Source organism: Oncorhynchus nerka, linkage group LG2, assembly GCF_034236695.1.
Source record: "Oncorhynchus nerka isolate Pitt River linkage group LG2, Oner_Uvic_2.0, whole genome shotgun sequence".
Lineage (NCBI taxonomy): Eukaryota > Metazoa > Chordata > Actinopteri > Salmoniformes > Salmonidae > Oncorhynchus > Oncorhynchus nerka.
In genome coordinates this window covers 64,987,162-64,999,533 of record NC_088397.1, presented here as the reverse complement: position 1 = coordinate 64,999,533, position 12,372 = coordinate 64,987,162, and the positions used below count along the sequence as shown (strand labels likewise).

At 50.1% G+C, this 12,372-nt stretch overlaps 1 protein-coding gene across 1 annotated transcript in view; it reads right to left on the bottom strand.

Moving 5' to 3' along the window:
• Nucleotides 1-12,067, bottom strand: part of LOC115139792 (zinc finger protein 385A-like) — a 41,074-nt gene extending 29,007 nt beyond the window's left edge. Inside the window, exon 1 of the mRNA XM_029677582.2 lies at nucleotides 11,905-12,067. Coding sequence (XP_029533442.2) covers nucleotides 11,905-12,063 — 159 coding nt within the window. The 5' untranslated portion in view covers nucleotides 12,064-12,067. The remainder of the gene's footprint in view (nucleotides 1-11,904) is intronic.
• Nucleotides 12,068-12,372: the final 305 nt, after the last annotated feature.

Below are 12,372 nucleotides of genomic sequence, written 5' to 3'. Positions count from 1 at the left end.
CCTAGCAACTAGGACCATGTAAATATGAATGTGTGTGTGTGTGTGTGTGTGTGTGTGTGTGTGTGTGTGTGTGTGAGAGAGAGGGTCTGCTACATATGTGTGTAACAGGGTTGGTTATAATTCCACTTGGCACTGCAGAAATGTGTATTTAATGTTTATTTATTTGAACTGGTTGGTTTAAGTCAGATGTCAATAAGGGGTAATGTCATTGGCTATCCTTGCAGATAGGGGAAGATTGCTTGCAGAAAGTTCTAAAATGGCAACTGAAGAGGAATATTGGGACAGGGACACAGAAAGGTGGATTTCTGAGGAGGAATGGAGGTGGAAAAAGATAAAGAAGAGGTTGAAGAAAGCAGAGGGTAGAGCTGAATCTGAGGAAAATGGCAATAAAAATGGAGATTGAGTGTCGAAAAAGATTGGTGTCAAGTGCAAACAGAGACTGAGTTCTGAATGAGGGTGAATTAAGTGAGTTGGAAGGTGTGGTGAAGAGCTCGGAGCCTGAGCCTGGCATCGATGGATATGATAAAGAAGAATCTGGTCCAGTATGGACCATGGCTGCATGTCGCTGCCACACATGATTTCAAGATGGCGACCGGCAAGTTCGGCATGTTGGCAGCACTTTTACTTTATGTGTTTGTTTTAAATGTTACTGGAAATAATTGCATCTGCTCAGCAATTACTCAGTTATGCAAACACTTTTGATGGCATCCAGCACTTCGCATTTGGAAGAAATGTTATATACCAAACTTTCATAGCACCTTGGCAGAAACCAAAACGATCATCGAAATCCTGTCATGTTATGTCTTGTCCCTGTGCTTTCTCTTCTCTTCGTTTCCCCCTGCTGGTCGTATTAGGTTACTATCTCTCTCTCTCTATCGTTCCGTTCCTGCTCCCAGCTGTTCCCCATTCTCCTAACGACCTCGTTTACTCTCTCACACCTGTCTCCTCTTTTGCCCTCTGATTAAGTCTCTATTTCTCTCTCTGTTTCTGCTTCTGTCCTTGTCGGATTCTTGTTTGCTTTGCCCTTGTTCCGTCCTGTCGTAATCTGCCTCTTCATCAGATGCTGCGTGTGAGCAGGTGTCTCTGTCCTCTACGGCCCGCGCCTACCCAGAGGGACCTGCAGTCTGTTGCCGCTAGCCCTGCAATTCTCCTCTACTACTAGAAGGAGGACTCTCCTGCAAAGATAGAGGATTTATGTTTTCCTGTTTGGACATCTCCTGTAAAGATTGAGGATTTATGTTTTCCCTGTTTGGACATTAAAAGACTCTGTTTCTGTTGAATCGCTGTTGGGTCCTCACTCACCTGCATAACAGAAGAATCCGACCAAGAATGGACCCAGCGACTTCGGATCCTCTCTACTCAGCCGTCGAGATCCAGGGAGCGATGCTAGGCAGACACGAGCAGGAATTGTCTGCTGCTCGACATGCCGTTGAGACCCTGGCCGCCCAAGTCTCCGCCCTCTCGAAACATATTCACAATCTCCGCCTCGATCCACCGGCTACTTCCAGGGCTTCCGAGTCTCCGGAGCCCAGAATTAATAACCCACCGTGTTACTCTGGGGAGCCCACTGAATGCCGCTCGTTCCTCACCCAGTGTGATATTGTGTTCTCTCTCCAGCCCAACACGTACTCCAGGGGTACAGCTCGTATCGCCTACGTCATATCTCTCCTTACTGGACGGGCTCGTGAGTGGGGCACGGCAATCTGGGAGGCAAGGGCTGAGTGTACTAACCAGTATCAGAACTTTAAGGAGGAGATGATACGGGTTTTTGATCGTTCAGTTTTTGGGAAAGAAGCTTCCAGGGCCCTGTCTTCCCTATGTCAAGGTAATCGATCCATAACGGATTACTCTATAGAGTTTCGCACTCTTGCTGCCTCCAGTGACTGGAACGAGCCGGCGTTGCTCGCTCGTTTTCTGGAGGGTCTCCACGCGGAGGTAAAGGATGAGATTCTCTCCCGGGAGGTTCCTTCCAGCGTGGATTCTTTGATTGAACTCGCTATTCGCATAGAACGACGGGTAGATCTTCGTCACCGAGCTCGTGGAAGAGAGCTCGCATTATCCGTTTCCCCCCCTCTCCGCATCACTACCATCTTCCTCCACTGGCTCAGGTGCTGAGCCCATGCAGCTGGGGGGTATTCGCATCTCGACTAAGGAGAGGGAACGGAGAATCACCAACCGCCTCTGTCTCTATTGCGGTTCCGCTGGTCATTTTGTCATTTCATGTCCAGTAAAAGCCAGGGCTCATCAGTAAGCGGAGGGCTACTGGTGAGCGCTTCTACTCAGGTCTCTCCTTCTAGATCCTGTACTACCTTGTCGGTCCATCTACGCTGGACCGGTTCGGCAGCTTCCTGCAGTGCCTTGATAGACTCTGGGGCGGAGGGCTGTTTTATGGACGAAGCCTGGGCTCGGGAACATGACATTCCTCTCAGACAGTTAGGGGGAGCCCACGGCCATGTTCGCCTTGGATGGTAGTCCTCTCCCCAGGATTCAGCGTGAAACGCTACCTTTAACCCTCACTGTCTCTGGTAATCATAGCGAAACCATTTCTTTTTTTGATTTTTCGTTCACCTTTTACACCTGTTGTTTTGGGCCATCCCTGGCTAGTGTGTCATAATCCTTCTATTAATTGGTCTAGTAATTCTATCCTCTCCTGGAACGTCTCTTGTCATGTGAAATGTTTAATGTCTGCTATCCCTCCTGTTTCTTCTGCCCCCTCTTCACAGGAGGAGCCTGGTGATTTGACAGGGGTGCCGGAGGAATATCATGATCTGCGCACGGTCTTCAGTCGGTCCAGGGCCACCTCCCTTCCTCCTCACCGGTCGTATGATTGTAGTATAGATCTCCTTCCGGGTACCACTCCCCCCCGGGGTAGACTATACTCTCTGTCGGCTCCCGAACGTAAGGCTCTCGAAGATTATTTGTCTATAGCTCTCGACGCCGGTACCGTAGTCCCTTCCTCCTCTCCCGCCGGAGCGGGGGTTTTTTTTGTTAAGAAAAAGGACGGGACCCTGCGCCCCTGCGTGGATTATCGAGGGCTGAATGACATAACGGTTAAGAATCGTTATCCGCTTCCCTTTATGTCTTCAGCCTTCGAGATCCTGCAGGGAGCCAGGTTTTTCACTAAGTTGGACCTTCGTAACGCTTACCATCTCGTGCGCATCAGGGAGGGGGACGAGTGGAAAACGGCTGTTTAACACTCCGTTAGGGCACTTTGAATACCGGGTTCTGCCGTTCGGTCTCGCTAACGCTCCAGCTGTCTTTCAGGCATTAGTTAATGATGTACTGAGAGACATGCTGAACATCTTTGTTTTCGTTTACCTTGACGATATCCTGATTTTTTTCACCGTCACTCCAGATTCATGTTCAGCACGTTCGACGTGTCCTCCAGCGCCTTTTAGAGAATTGTCTTTATGTGAAGGCTGAGAAGTGCGCTTTTTATGTCTCCTCCGTCACATTTCTCGGTTCTGTTATTTCCGCTGAAGGCATTCAGATGGATTCCGCTAAGGTCCAAGCTGTCAGTGATTGGCCCGTCCCTAAGTCACGTGTCGAGCTGCAGCGCTTTCTCGGTTTCGCGAATTTCTATCGTCGTTTCATTCGTAATTTCGGTCAGGTGGCAGCTCCTCTCACAGCCCTTACTTCTGTCAAGACGTGCTTTAAGTGGTCCGTTTCCGCCCAGGGAGCTTTTGATCTCCTCAAGAAGCGTTTTACATCCGCTCCTATCCTTGTTACACCTGACGTCTCTAGACAGTTCATTGTCGAGGTTGACGCGTCAGAGGTGGGCGTGGGAGCCATTCTGTCCCAGCGCTCCCATTCTGACGATAAGGTCCATCCTTGCGCGTATTTTTCTCATCGCCTGTCGCCGTCGGAACGTAACTATGATGTGGGAAACCGCGAACTGCTCTTCATCCGCTTAGCCCTAGGCGAATGGCGACAGTGGTTGGAGGGGGCGACCGTTCCTTTTGTCGTTTGGACTGACCATAAGAACCTTGAGTACATCCGTTCTGCCAAACGACTTAATGCGCGTCAGGCTCGTTGGGCGCTGTTTTTCGCTCGTTTCGAGTTCGTTATTTCTTATCGTCCGGGCTCAAAGAACACCAAGCCTGATGCTTTGTCCCGTCTCTTCAGTTCTTCAGTAGCCTCCACCGACCCCGAGGGGATTCTCCCTGAGGGGCGTGTTGTCGGGTTGACTGTCTGGGGAATTGAGAGGCAGGTAAAGCAAGCACTCACTCACACTCCGTCGCCGCGCGCTTGTCCTAGGAACCTTCTTTTCGTTCCCGTTCCTACTCGTCTGGCCGTTCTTCAGTGGGCTCACTCTGCCAAGTTAGCCGGCCATCCCGGCGTTCGGGGTACGCTTGCTTCTATTCGCCAGCGTTTCTGGTGGCCCACTCAGGAGCGTGACACGCGTCGTTTCGTGGCTGCTTGTTCGGACTGCGCGCAGACTAAGTCCGGTAACTCTCCTCCTGCCGGCCGTCTCAGACCGCTTTCCATTCCCTCTCGACCGTGGTCTCACATCGCCTTAGACTTTATTACCGGTCTTCCTTCGTCAGCGGGGAAGACTGTTATTCTAACGGTTGTCGATAGGTTCTCTAAGGCGGCTCATTTTATTCCCCTCGCTAAGCTTCCTTCTGCTAAAGAGACGGCACAAATCATCATTGAGAATGTTTTCAGAATTCATGGCCTTCCGTCAGACGCCGTTTCGGACAGGGGTCCGCAATTCACGTCTCAATTTTGGAGGGAGTTTTGCCGTTTGATTGGGGCTTCCGTCAGTCTCTCTTCCGGTTTTCACCCCAGTCTAACGGTCAAGCAGAACGGGCCAATCAGACGATTGGTCGCATCTTAGGCAGTCTTTCCTTTCGAAACCCTGCGTCTTGGGCAGAACAGCTCCCCTGGGCAGAATACGCTCACAACTCGCTTCCTTCGTCTGCGACCGGGCTATCTCCTTTTCAGAGTAGCCTCGGGTACCAGCCTCCTCTGTTCTCGTCCCAGCTCGCCGAGTCCAGCGTCCCCTCCGCTCAGGCTTTTGTCCAACGTTGTGAGCGCACCTGGAAGAGGGTCAGGTCTGCACTTTGCCGTTATAGGGCGCAGACTGTGAGAGCCGCTAATAAGCGTAGGACTAAGAGTCCTAGGTATTGTCGTGGTCAGAGAGTATGGCTCTCCACTCGTAACCTTCCCCTTATGACAGCTTCTCGCAAGTTGACCCCGCGGTTCATTGGTCCGTTCCGTATTTCTCAGGTCGTTAATTCTGTCGCAGTGCGACTTCTTCTTCCGCGACATCTTCGTCGCGTCCACCCGGTCTTCCATGTCTCCTGTGTCAAGCCTTTTCTTCGCGCCCCCGTTCGTCTCCCCCCTCCCGTCCTTGTCGAGGGCGCACCTATCTACAGGGTCCGGAAGATTATGGACATGCGTCCTCGGGGCCGTGGTCATCAGTACCTAGTGGATTGGGAGGGTTACGGTCCTGAGGAGAGGAGTTGGGTTCCATCTCGGGACGTGCTGGACCGTTCGCTGATCGATGATTTCCTCCGTTGCCGCCAGGTTTCCTCCTCGAGTGCGCCAGGAGGCGCTCGGTGAGTGGGGGGGTACTGTCATGTTATGTCTTGTCCCTGTGCTTTCTCTTCTCTTCGTTTCCCCCTGCTGGTCGTATTAGGTTACTATCTCTCTCTCTCTATCGTTCCGTTCCTGCTCCCAGCTGTTCCCCATTCTCCTAACGACCTCGTTTACTCTCTCACACCTGTCTCCTCTTTTGCCCTCTGATTAAGTCTCTATTTCTCTCTCTGTTTCTGCTTCTGTCCTTGTCGGATTCTTGTTTGCTTTGCCCTTGTTCCGTCCTGTCGTAATCTGCCTCTTCATCAGATGCTGCGTGTGAGCAGGTGTCTCTGTCCTCTACGGCCCGCGCCTACCCAGAGGGACCTGCAGTCTGTTGCCGCTAGCCCTGCAATTCTCCTCTACTACTAGAAGGAGGACTCTCCTGCAAAGTTTTCCTGTTTGGACATCTCCTGTAAAGATTGAGGATTTATGTTTTCCTGTTTGGACATAGAGGATTTATGTTTTCCCTGTTTGGACATCTCCTGTAAAGATTGAGGATTTATGTTTTCCCTGTTTGGACATTAAAAGACTCTGTTTCTGTTGAATCGCTGTTGGGTCCTCACTCACCTGCATAACAAATCCAGTCTGAAATCGCAAATTAATGGTGGAGATCTTATAATAACTCTATGCCTTCTCTTATTGGGTGATATCCATCAATGCCCTGGACCTCACTTTATCATGAACTCATCTAACGGCCTATACACCCATGCTCAGCTTGCGAACGGTGGATAAAGAGTAACAGCAAAGATGTGGTATGTTTGGATTCGCAGTGGATTCATCTAAAATGCAGCGATTCCAGCTTTGGGCAAGGGGTCCTGTCGGTGTGCTGTACCCGCGGGGTGTGTGAGCATTGAAGGTTTAGTGGGACCAGAGGACTTACCGAGGGTGGAGAGTGCACCAGGGGAGGGGGGGTCCACAGCGGAGCGGAGGCAACCAGAGGTGAGTGTTAGCTAACATGTTTTGTATTGGTAAGTTAGTCTAGTAGCCAGCAATCTAAACTATACCAACTGGGCAGGTGCCCAGGGGACCTGACCTCCAGGGGGCCCCCACTGGTTTTGTTAGTCACTCCCTTAGATATCATTAACATGGAATAAATCTTGGCAAAATGTGTAGAATTGCAGGAAAGTTTGCTTAAAACTGCTAAATGTTATCTACTTTCCGTGGCAAAATGTAAAACATCTCTCCACCGTCAACAGGGTTTTCTGCCCACGAGGTGGGCTGGCCCTGTGTGCATGTGTACGTGCATGTGGCGTTTGTGCTTGAGTGTGTGTGTACGTGCCCACCAATGTTTGTCACCGTGCTGACCTTCACGTAAAACCCAACCTGGAAATTAACTGGTTGGGTCCATGTCTAATAACGCTGATTATGGGGAACGCTGGCTGTGCGTCTTATTAAATTGATTATGGGGAACGCTGGCTGTGCGTCTTATTAAATTGATTATGGGGAACGCTGGCTGTGCGTCTTATTCAATTGATTATGGGGAACGCTGGCTGTGTGTCTTATTAAATTGATTAGCCATAAGTCATTGTTGTAAGGTTCTGCTTTTCTTTTCTTAGTCAACCTTGTGTTCTTTTTCTTTGTGTACTTGAACATAGCCCTGTTTCTTTGTGTTCTGGAAGGTAGCCCTGTCTTTCAGTTTTGTTCATTGATTTCACCTGCGTTCGTTTCTCACCTGGTCTCATCAGCTCCCTATTTAGTTCAGTTCCTTCTGTTTGTATGGTTGTGAGGTATTGTTTGTTTTGACTGCCTACCTGTGTTTGACCATTGTCTGCCTGTGACCATGATTCCTACCTTCTGCAAAGGCTTAATAAACATCTGCTGTGCTCTGTGTGTGAATCTCCACCTGAGTTTAATTACAATTGTATTGCAGTAAAATGCACGCTGGGGCATTTTGTGAAGATGCAGAACTTTATTCTGCCACAGGGATAGCAACCACTTGTCAGCTTATTATTGAGGATCATTCTATAAAACCAGTTAATCAGAATACCTCACCTGTCTACAGTTACAAGACCCCTCAAATTGACTGGCACGTACATCCCAGAGGAATATTATGCGAAACCAAAGCCAATTACAATGAATATTCTCAGACAGCCTGCAACAAGATGGCAGCAGTGGTATAGTTCAGCAATAAGGCCTGAGGTGGTGTGGTGCCAGGAGTGCCTGGATATAGCCATTAGCTGTGGTACATTGGCCATATACCACAAACCCCCGAGGTAGAATAGAGTAATGACTGACATTGCTAAATGATATTACACAGCTTTTTAATACAGATCATAACCAAATGTAGCCTATTAAAAGCTGCATATCCAGAGAAAGAATACCCCAATGCATTTAAAAACTACACCATTTGGTCCCGTGTTTTACATGACTAGGTCATGAGATCAGGAAAAAGTCCAGGCCCCCAAAAGACAAATACGAATTTTGCTACACAGCTTTTGAACCTTGTACGACCTCTGAGTTGAAGGGGGTCTACATGTGTGTGCGCTGTGTTAGTGTATGTGTCTGCATAACTGAACGACTTGATTAGTGTAGTGTTAGCTAGCTACATAGTTGTCTTTGCTGTCTTCGTATCCAAGATAATTGTGTAGTTTAGAGTGTGTAGTTTTAGAGTGATTATCTTAATTTACCGAGGTTAGCTAGCCAGCTATTTGTCGTCCTTAACGTAACAGAACTTCCGCACTCAACAATCCGGTCGCATTTCGCTTCGCTCCACAGGTAGTATCACATTTTTCATTTCATTACAGTACAACGGCTTGATTTGTTTGATCGTAGCTAGCTACATAGCTAGCTACATAGCCGTCTTTGTATCAAAGATAATTGTGTAGTCTTGAGCGATTTCCTAGGTTAGCTAGCCAGCTATTGTCGTTCTTTTAACGCAACGTAACGTAAATCAACACTGCTAGCTAGCCAGCTAGCCCCGAATAGCAGCACAGTAGCACAGTAGAAACCATTACACTCAACGGAACGACTTGATTAGTGTAGTGTCAACAACGCAGACACTGCCAGCTAGCCTACATAGTCAACAACGCAGCCTCTGCCAGCTAGCCTACTTCAGCAGTACTGTATCATTTTAATCATTTTAGTCAATAAGATTCTTGCTACGTAAGCTTAACTTTCTGAACACTCGAGACGTGTAGTCCACTTGTCATTCCAATCTCCTTTGCATTAGCGTAGCCTCTTGTGTAGCCTGTCAACTATGTGTCTGTCTATCCCTGTTCTCTCCTCTCTGCACAGACCATATAAACGCTCCACACCGCGTGGCCGCGGCCACCCTAATCTGGTGGTCCCAGCGCGCACGACCCACGTGGAGTTCCAGGTCTCCGGTAGCCTCTGGAACTGCCGATCTGCGGCCAACAAGGCAGAGTTCATCTCAGCCTATGCCTCCCTCCAGTCCCTCGACTTCTTGGCACTGACGGAAACATGGATCACCACAGACAACACTGCTACTCCTACTGCTCTCTCTTCGTCTGCCCACGTGTTCTCGCACACCCCGAGAGCTTCTGGTCAGCGGGGTGGTGGCACCGGGATCCTCATCTCTCCCAAGTGGTCATTCTCTCTTTCTCCCCTTACCCATCTGTCTATCGCCTCCTTTGAATTCCATGCTGTCACAGTTACCAGCCCTTTCAAGCTTAACATCCTTATCATTTATCGCCCTCCAGGTTCCCTCGGAGAGTTCATCAATGAGCTTGATGCCTTGATAAGCTCCTTTCCTGAGGACGGCTCACCTCTCACAGTTCTGGGCGACTTTAACCTCCCCACGTCTACCTTTGACTCATTCCTCTCTGCCTCCTTCTTTCCACTCCTCTCCTCTTTTGACCTCACCCTCTCACCTTCCCCCCTACTCACAAGGCAGGAAATACGCTCGACCTCATCTTTACTAGATGCTGTTCTTCCACTAACCTCATTGCAACTCCCCTCCAAGTCTCCGACCACTACCTTGTATCCTTCTCCCTCTCGCTCTCATCCAACACTTCCCACACTGCCCCTACTCGGATGGTATCGCGCCGTCCCAACCTTCGCTCTCTCTCCCCCGCTACTCTCTCCTCTTCCATCCTATCATCTCTTCCCTCTGCTCAAACCTTCTCCAACCTATCTCCTGATTCTGCCTCCTCAACCCTCCTCTCCTCCCTTTCTGCATCCTTTGACTCTCTATGTCCCCTATCCTCCAGGCCGGCTCGGTCCTCCCCTCCCGCTCCGTGGCTCAACGACTCATTGCGAGCTCACAGAACAGGGCTCCGGGCAGCCGAGCGGAAATGGAGGAAAACTCGCCTCCCTGCGGACCTGACATCCTTTCACTCCCTCCTCTCTACATTTTCCTCTTCTCTCTCTGCTGCTAAAGCCACTTTCTACCACTCTAAATTCCAAGCATCTGCCTCTAACCCTAGGAAGCTCTTTGCAACCTTCTCCTCCCTCCTGAATCCTCCTCCCCTCCCCCCTCCCCCTCTCTGCAGATGACTTCGTCAACCATTTTGAAAAGAAGGTCGACGACATCCGATCCTCGTTTGCTAAGTCAAACGACACCGCTGGTTCTGCTCACACTGCCCTACCCTGTGCTCTGACCTCTTTCTCCCCCTCTCTCCAGATGAAATCTCGCGTCTTGTGACGGCCGGCCGCCCAACAACCTGCCCGCTTGACCCTATCCCCTCCTCTCTTCTCCAGACCATTTCCGGAGACCTTCTCCCTTACCTCGCTCATCAACTCATCCCTGACCGCTGGCTACGTCCCTTCCGTCTTCAAGAGAGCGAGAGTTGCACCCCTTCTGAAAAAACCTACACTCGATCCCTCCGATGTCAACAACTACAGACCAGTATCCCTTCTTTCTTTTCTCTCCAAAACTCTTGAACGTGCCGTCCTTGGCCAGCTCTCCCGCTATCTCTCTCAGAATGACCTTCTTGATCCAAATCAGTCAGGTTTCAAGACTAGTCATTCAACTGAGACTGCTCTTCTCTGTATCACGGAGGCGCTCCGCACTGCTAAAGCTAACTCTCTCTCCTCTGCTCTCATCCTTCTAGACCTATCGGCTGCCTTCGATACTGTGAACCATCAGATCCTCCTCTCCACCCTCTCCGAGTTGGGCATCTCCGGCGCGGCCCACGCTTGGATTGCGTCCTACCTGACAGGTCGCTCCTACCAGGTGGCGTGGCGAGAATCCGTCTCCACACCACGTGCTCTCACCACTGGTGTCCCCCAGGGCTCTGTTCTAGGCCCTCTCCTATTCTCGCTATACACCAAGTCACTTGGCTCTGTCATAACCTCACATGGTCTCTCATATCATTGCTATGCAGACGACACACAATTAATCTTCTCCTTTCCCCCTTCTGATGATCAGGTGGCGAATCGCATCTCTGCATGTCTGGCAGACATATCAGTGTGGATGACGGATCACCACCTCAAGCTGAACCTCGGCAAGACGGAGCTGCTCTTCCTCCCGGGAAGGACTGCCCGTTCCATGATCTCGCCATCACGGTTGACAACTCCATTGTGTCCTCCTCCCAGAGCGCTAAGAACCTTGGCGTGATCCTGGACAACACCCTGTCGTTCTCAACTAACATCAAGGCGGTGGCCCGTTCCTGTAGGTTCATGCTCTACAACATCCGCAGAGTACGACCCTGCCTCACACAGGAAGCGGCGCAGGTCCTAATCCAGGCACTCGTCATCTCCCGTCTGGATTACTGCAACTCGCTGTTGGCTGGGCTCCCTGCCTGTGCCATTAAACCCCTACAACTCATCCAGAACGCCGCAGCCCGTCTGGTGTTCAACCTTCCCAAGTTCTCTCACGTCACCCCGCTCCTCCGCTCTCTCCACTGGCTTCCAGTTGAAGCTCGCATCCGCTACAAGACCATGGTGCTTGCCTACGGAGCTGTGAGGGGAACGGCACCTCAGTACCTCCAGGCTCTGATCAGGCCCTACACCCAAACAAGGGCACTGCGTTCATCCACCTCTGGCCTGCTCGCCTCCCTACCACTGAGGAAGTACAGTTCCCGCTCAGCCCAGTCAAATCTGTTCGCTGCTCTGGCCCCCCAATGGTGGAACAAACTCCCTCACGACGCCAGGACAGCGGAGTCAATCACCGCCTTCCGGAGACACCTGAAACCCCACCTCTTTAAGGAATACCTAGGATAGGATAAAGTAATCCCTCTCACCCCCCCTTAAAAGATTTAGATGCACTACTGTTCCACTAGATGTCATAAGGTGAATGCACCAATTTGTAAGTCGCTCTGGATAAGAGCGCCTGCTAAATGACTTAAATGTAATGTAAATGTAATGCATATGTGCCTTAATTAACATGCCTGTGTGTGTGTGTGGAGTTCGTTTACTCACTGTTGAGTAACTGTTGGTGTTGAAGTTGTGGAAGAGGCCCATGCTGTGTTGTGGTGGAGCTGTGTCCATTGGGAACTGCAGGAACTGTTTCATGTCCAGGGGGGGTGGGATCACTGTGGGGGTCCTGAAGAAGGCAGGGACCACCCCTGGACGGTTCATGCTGCCTAGAGAGAGAGAGAGAGAGAGAGAGAGAGAGAGAGAGAGAGAGAGAGAGAGAGAGAGAGAGAGAGAGAGAGAGAGAGAGAGATTTATTCAGAAAATATCTTAACAGTCAGTGGTCTTTTTCTGTTGTTTCTTAATGTAACCGACTACCAGAGTTGGGTAGGTTCCTTTCTAAGTGTAATCTGTCACAGATACTAGTTACATGTCCAAAATTGTAATCAGTAACGTAACTTTTGGATTACCCAGAATCCGTAACGTAATCTGATTACTTACATTTGGATTACTTTCCCTTTAAGAGGCATTAGA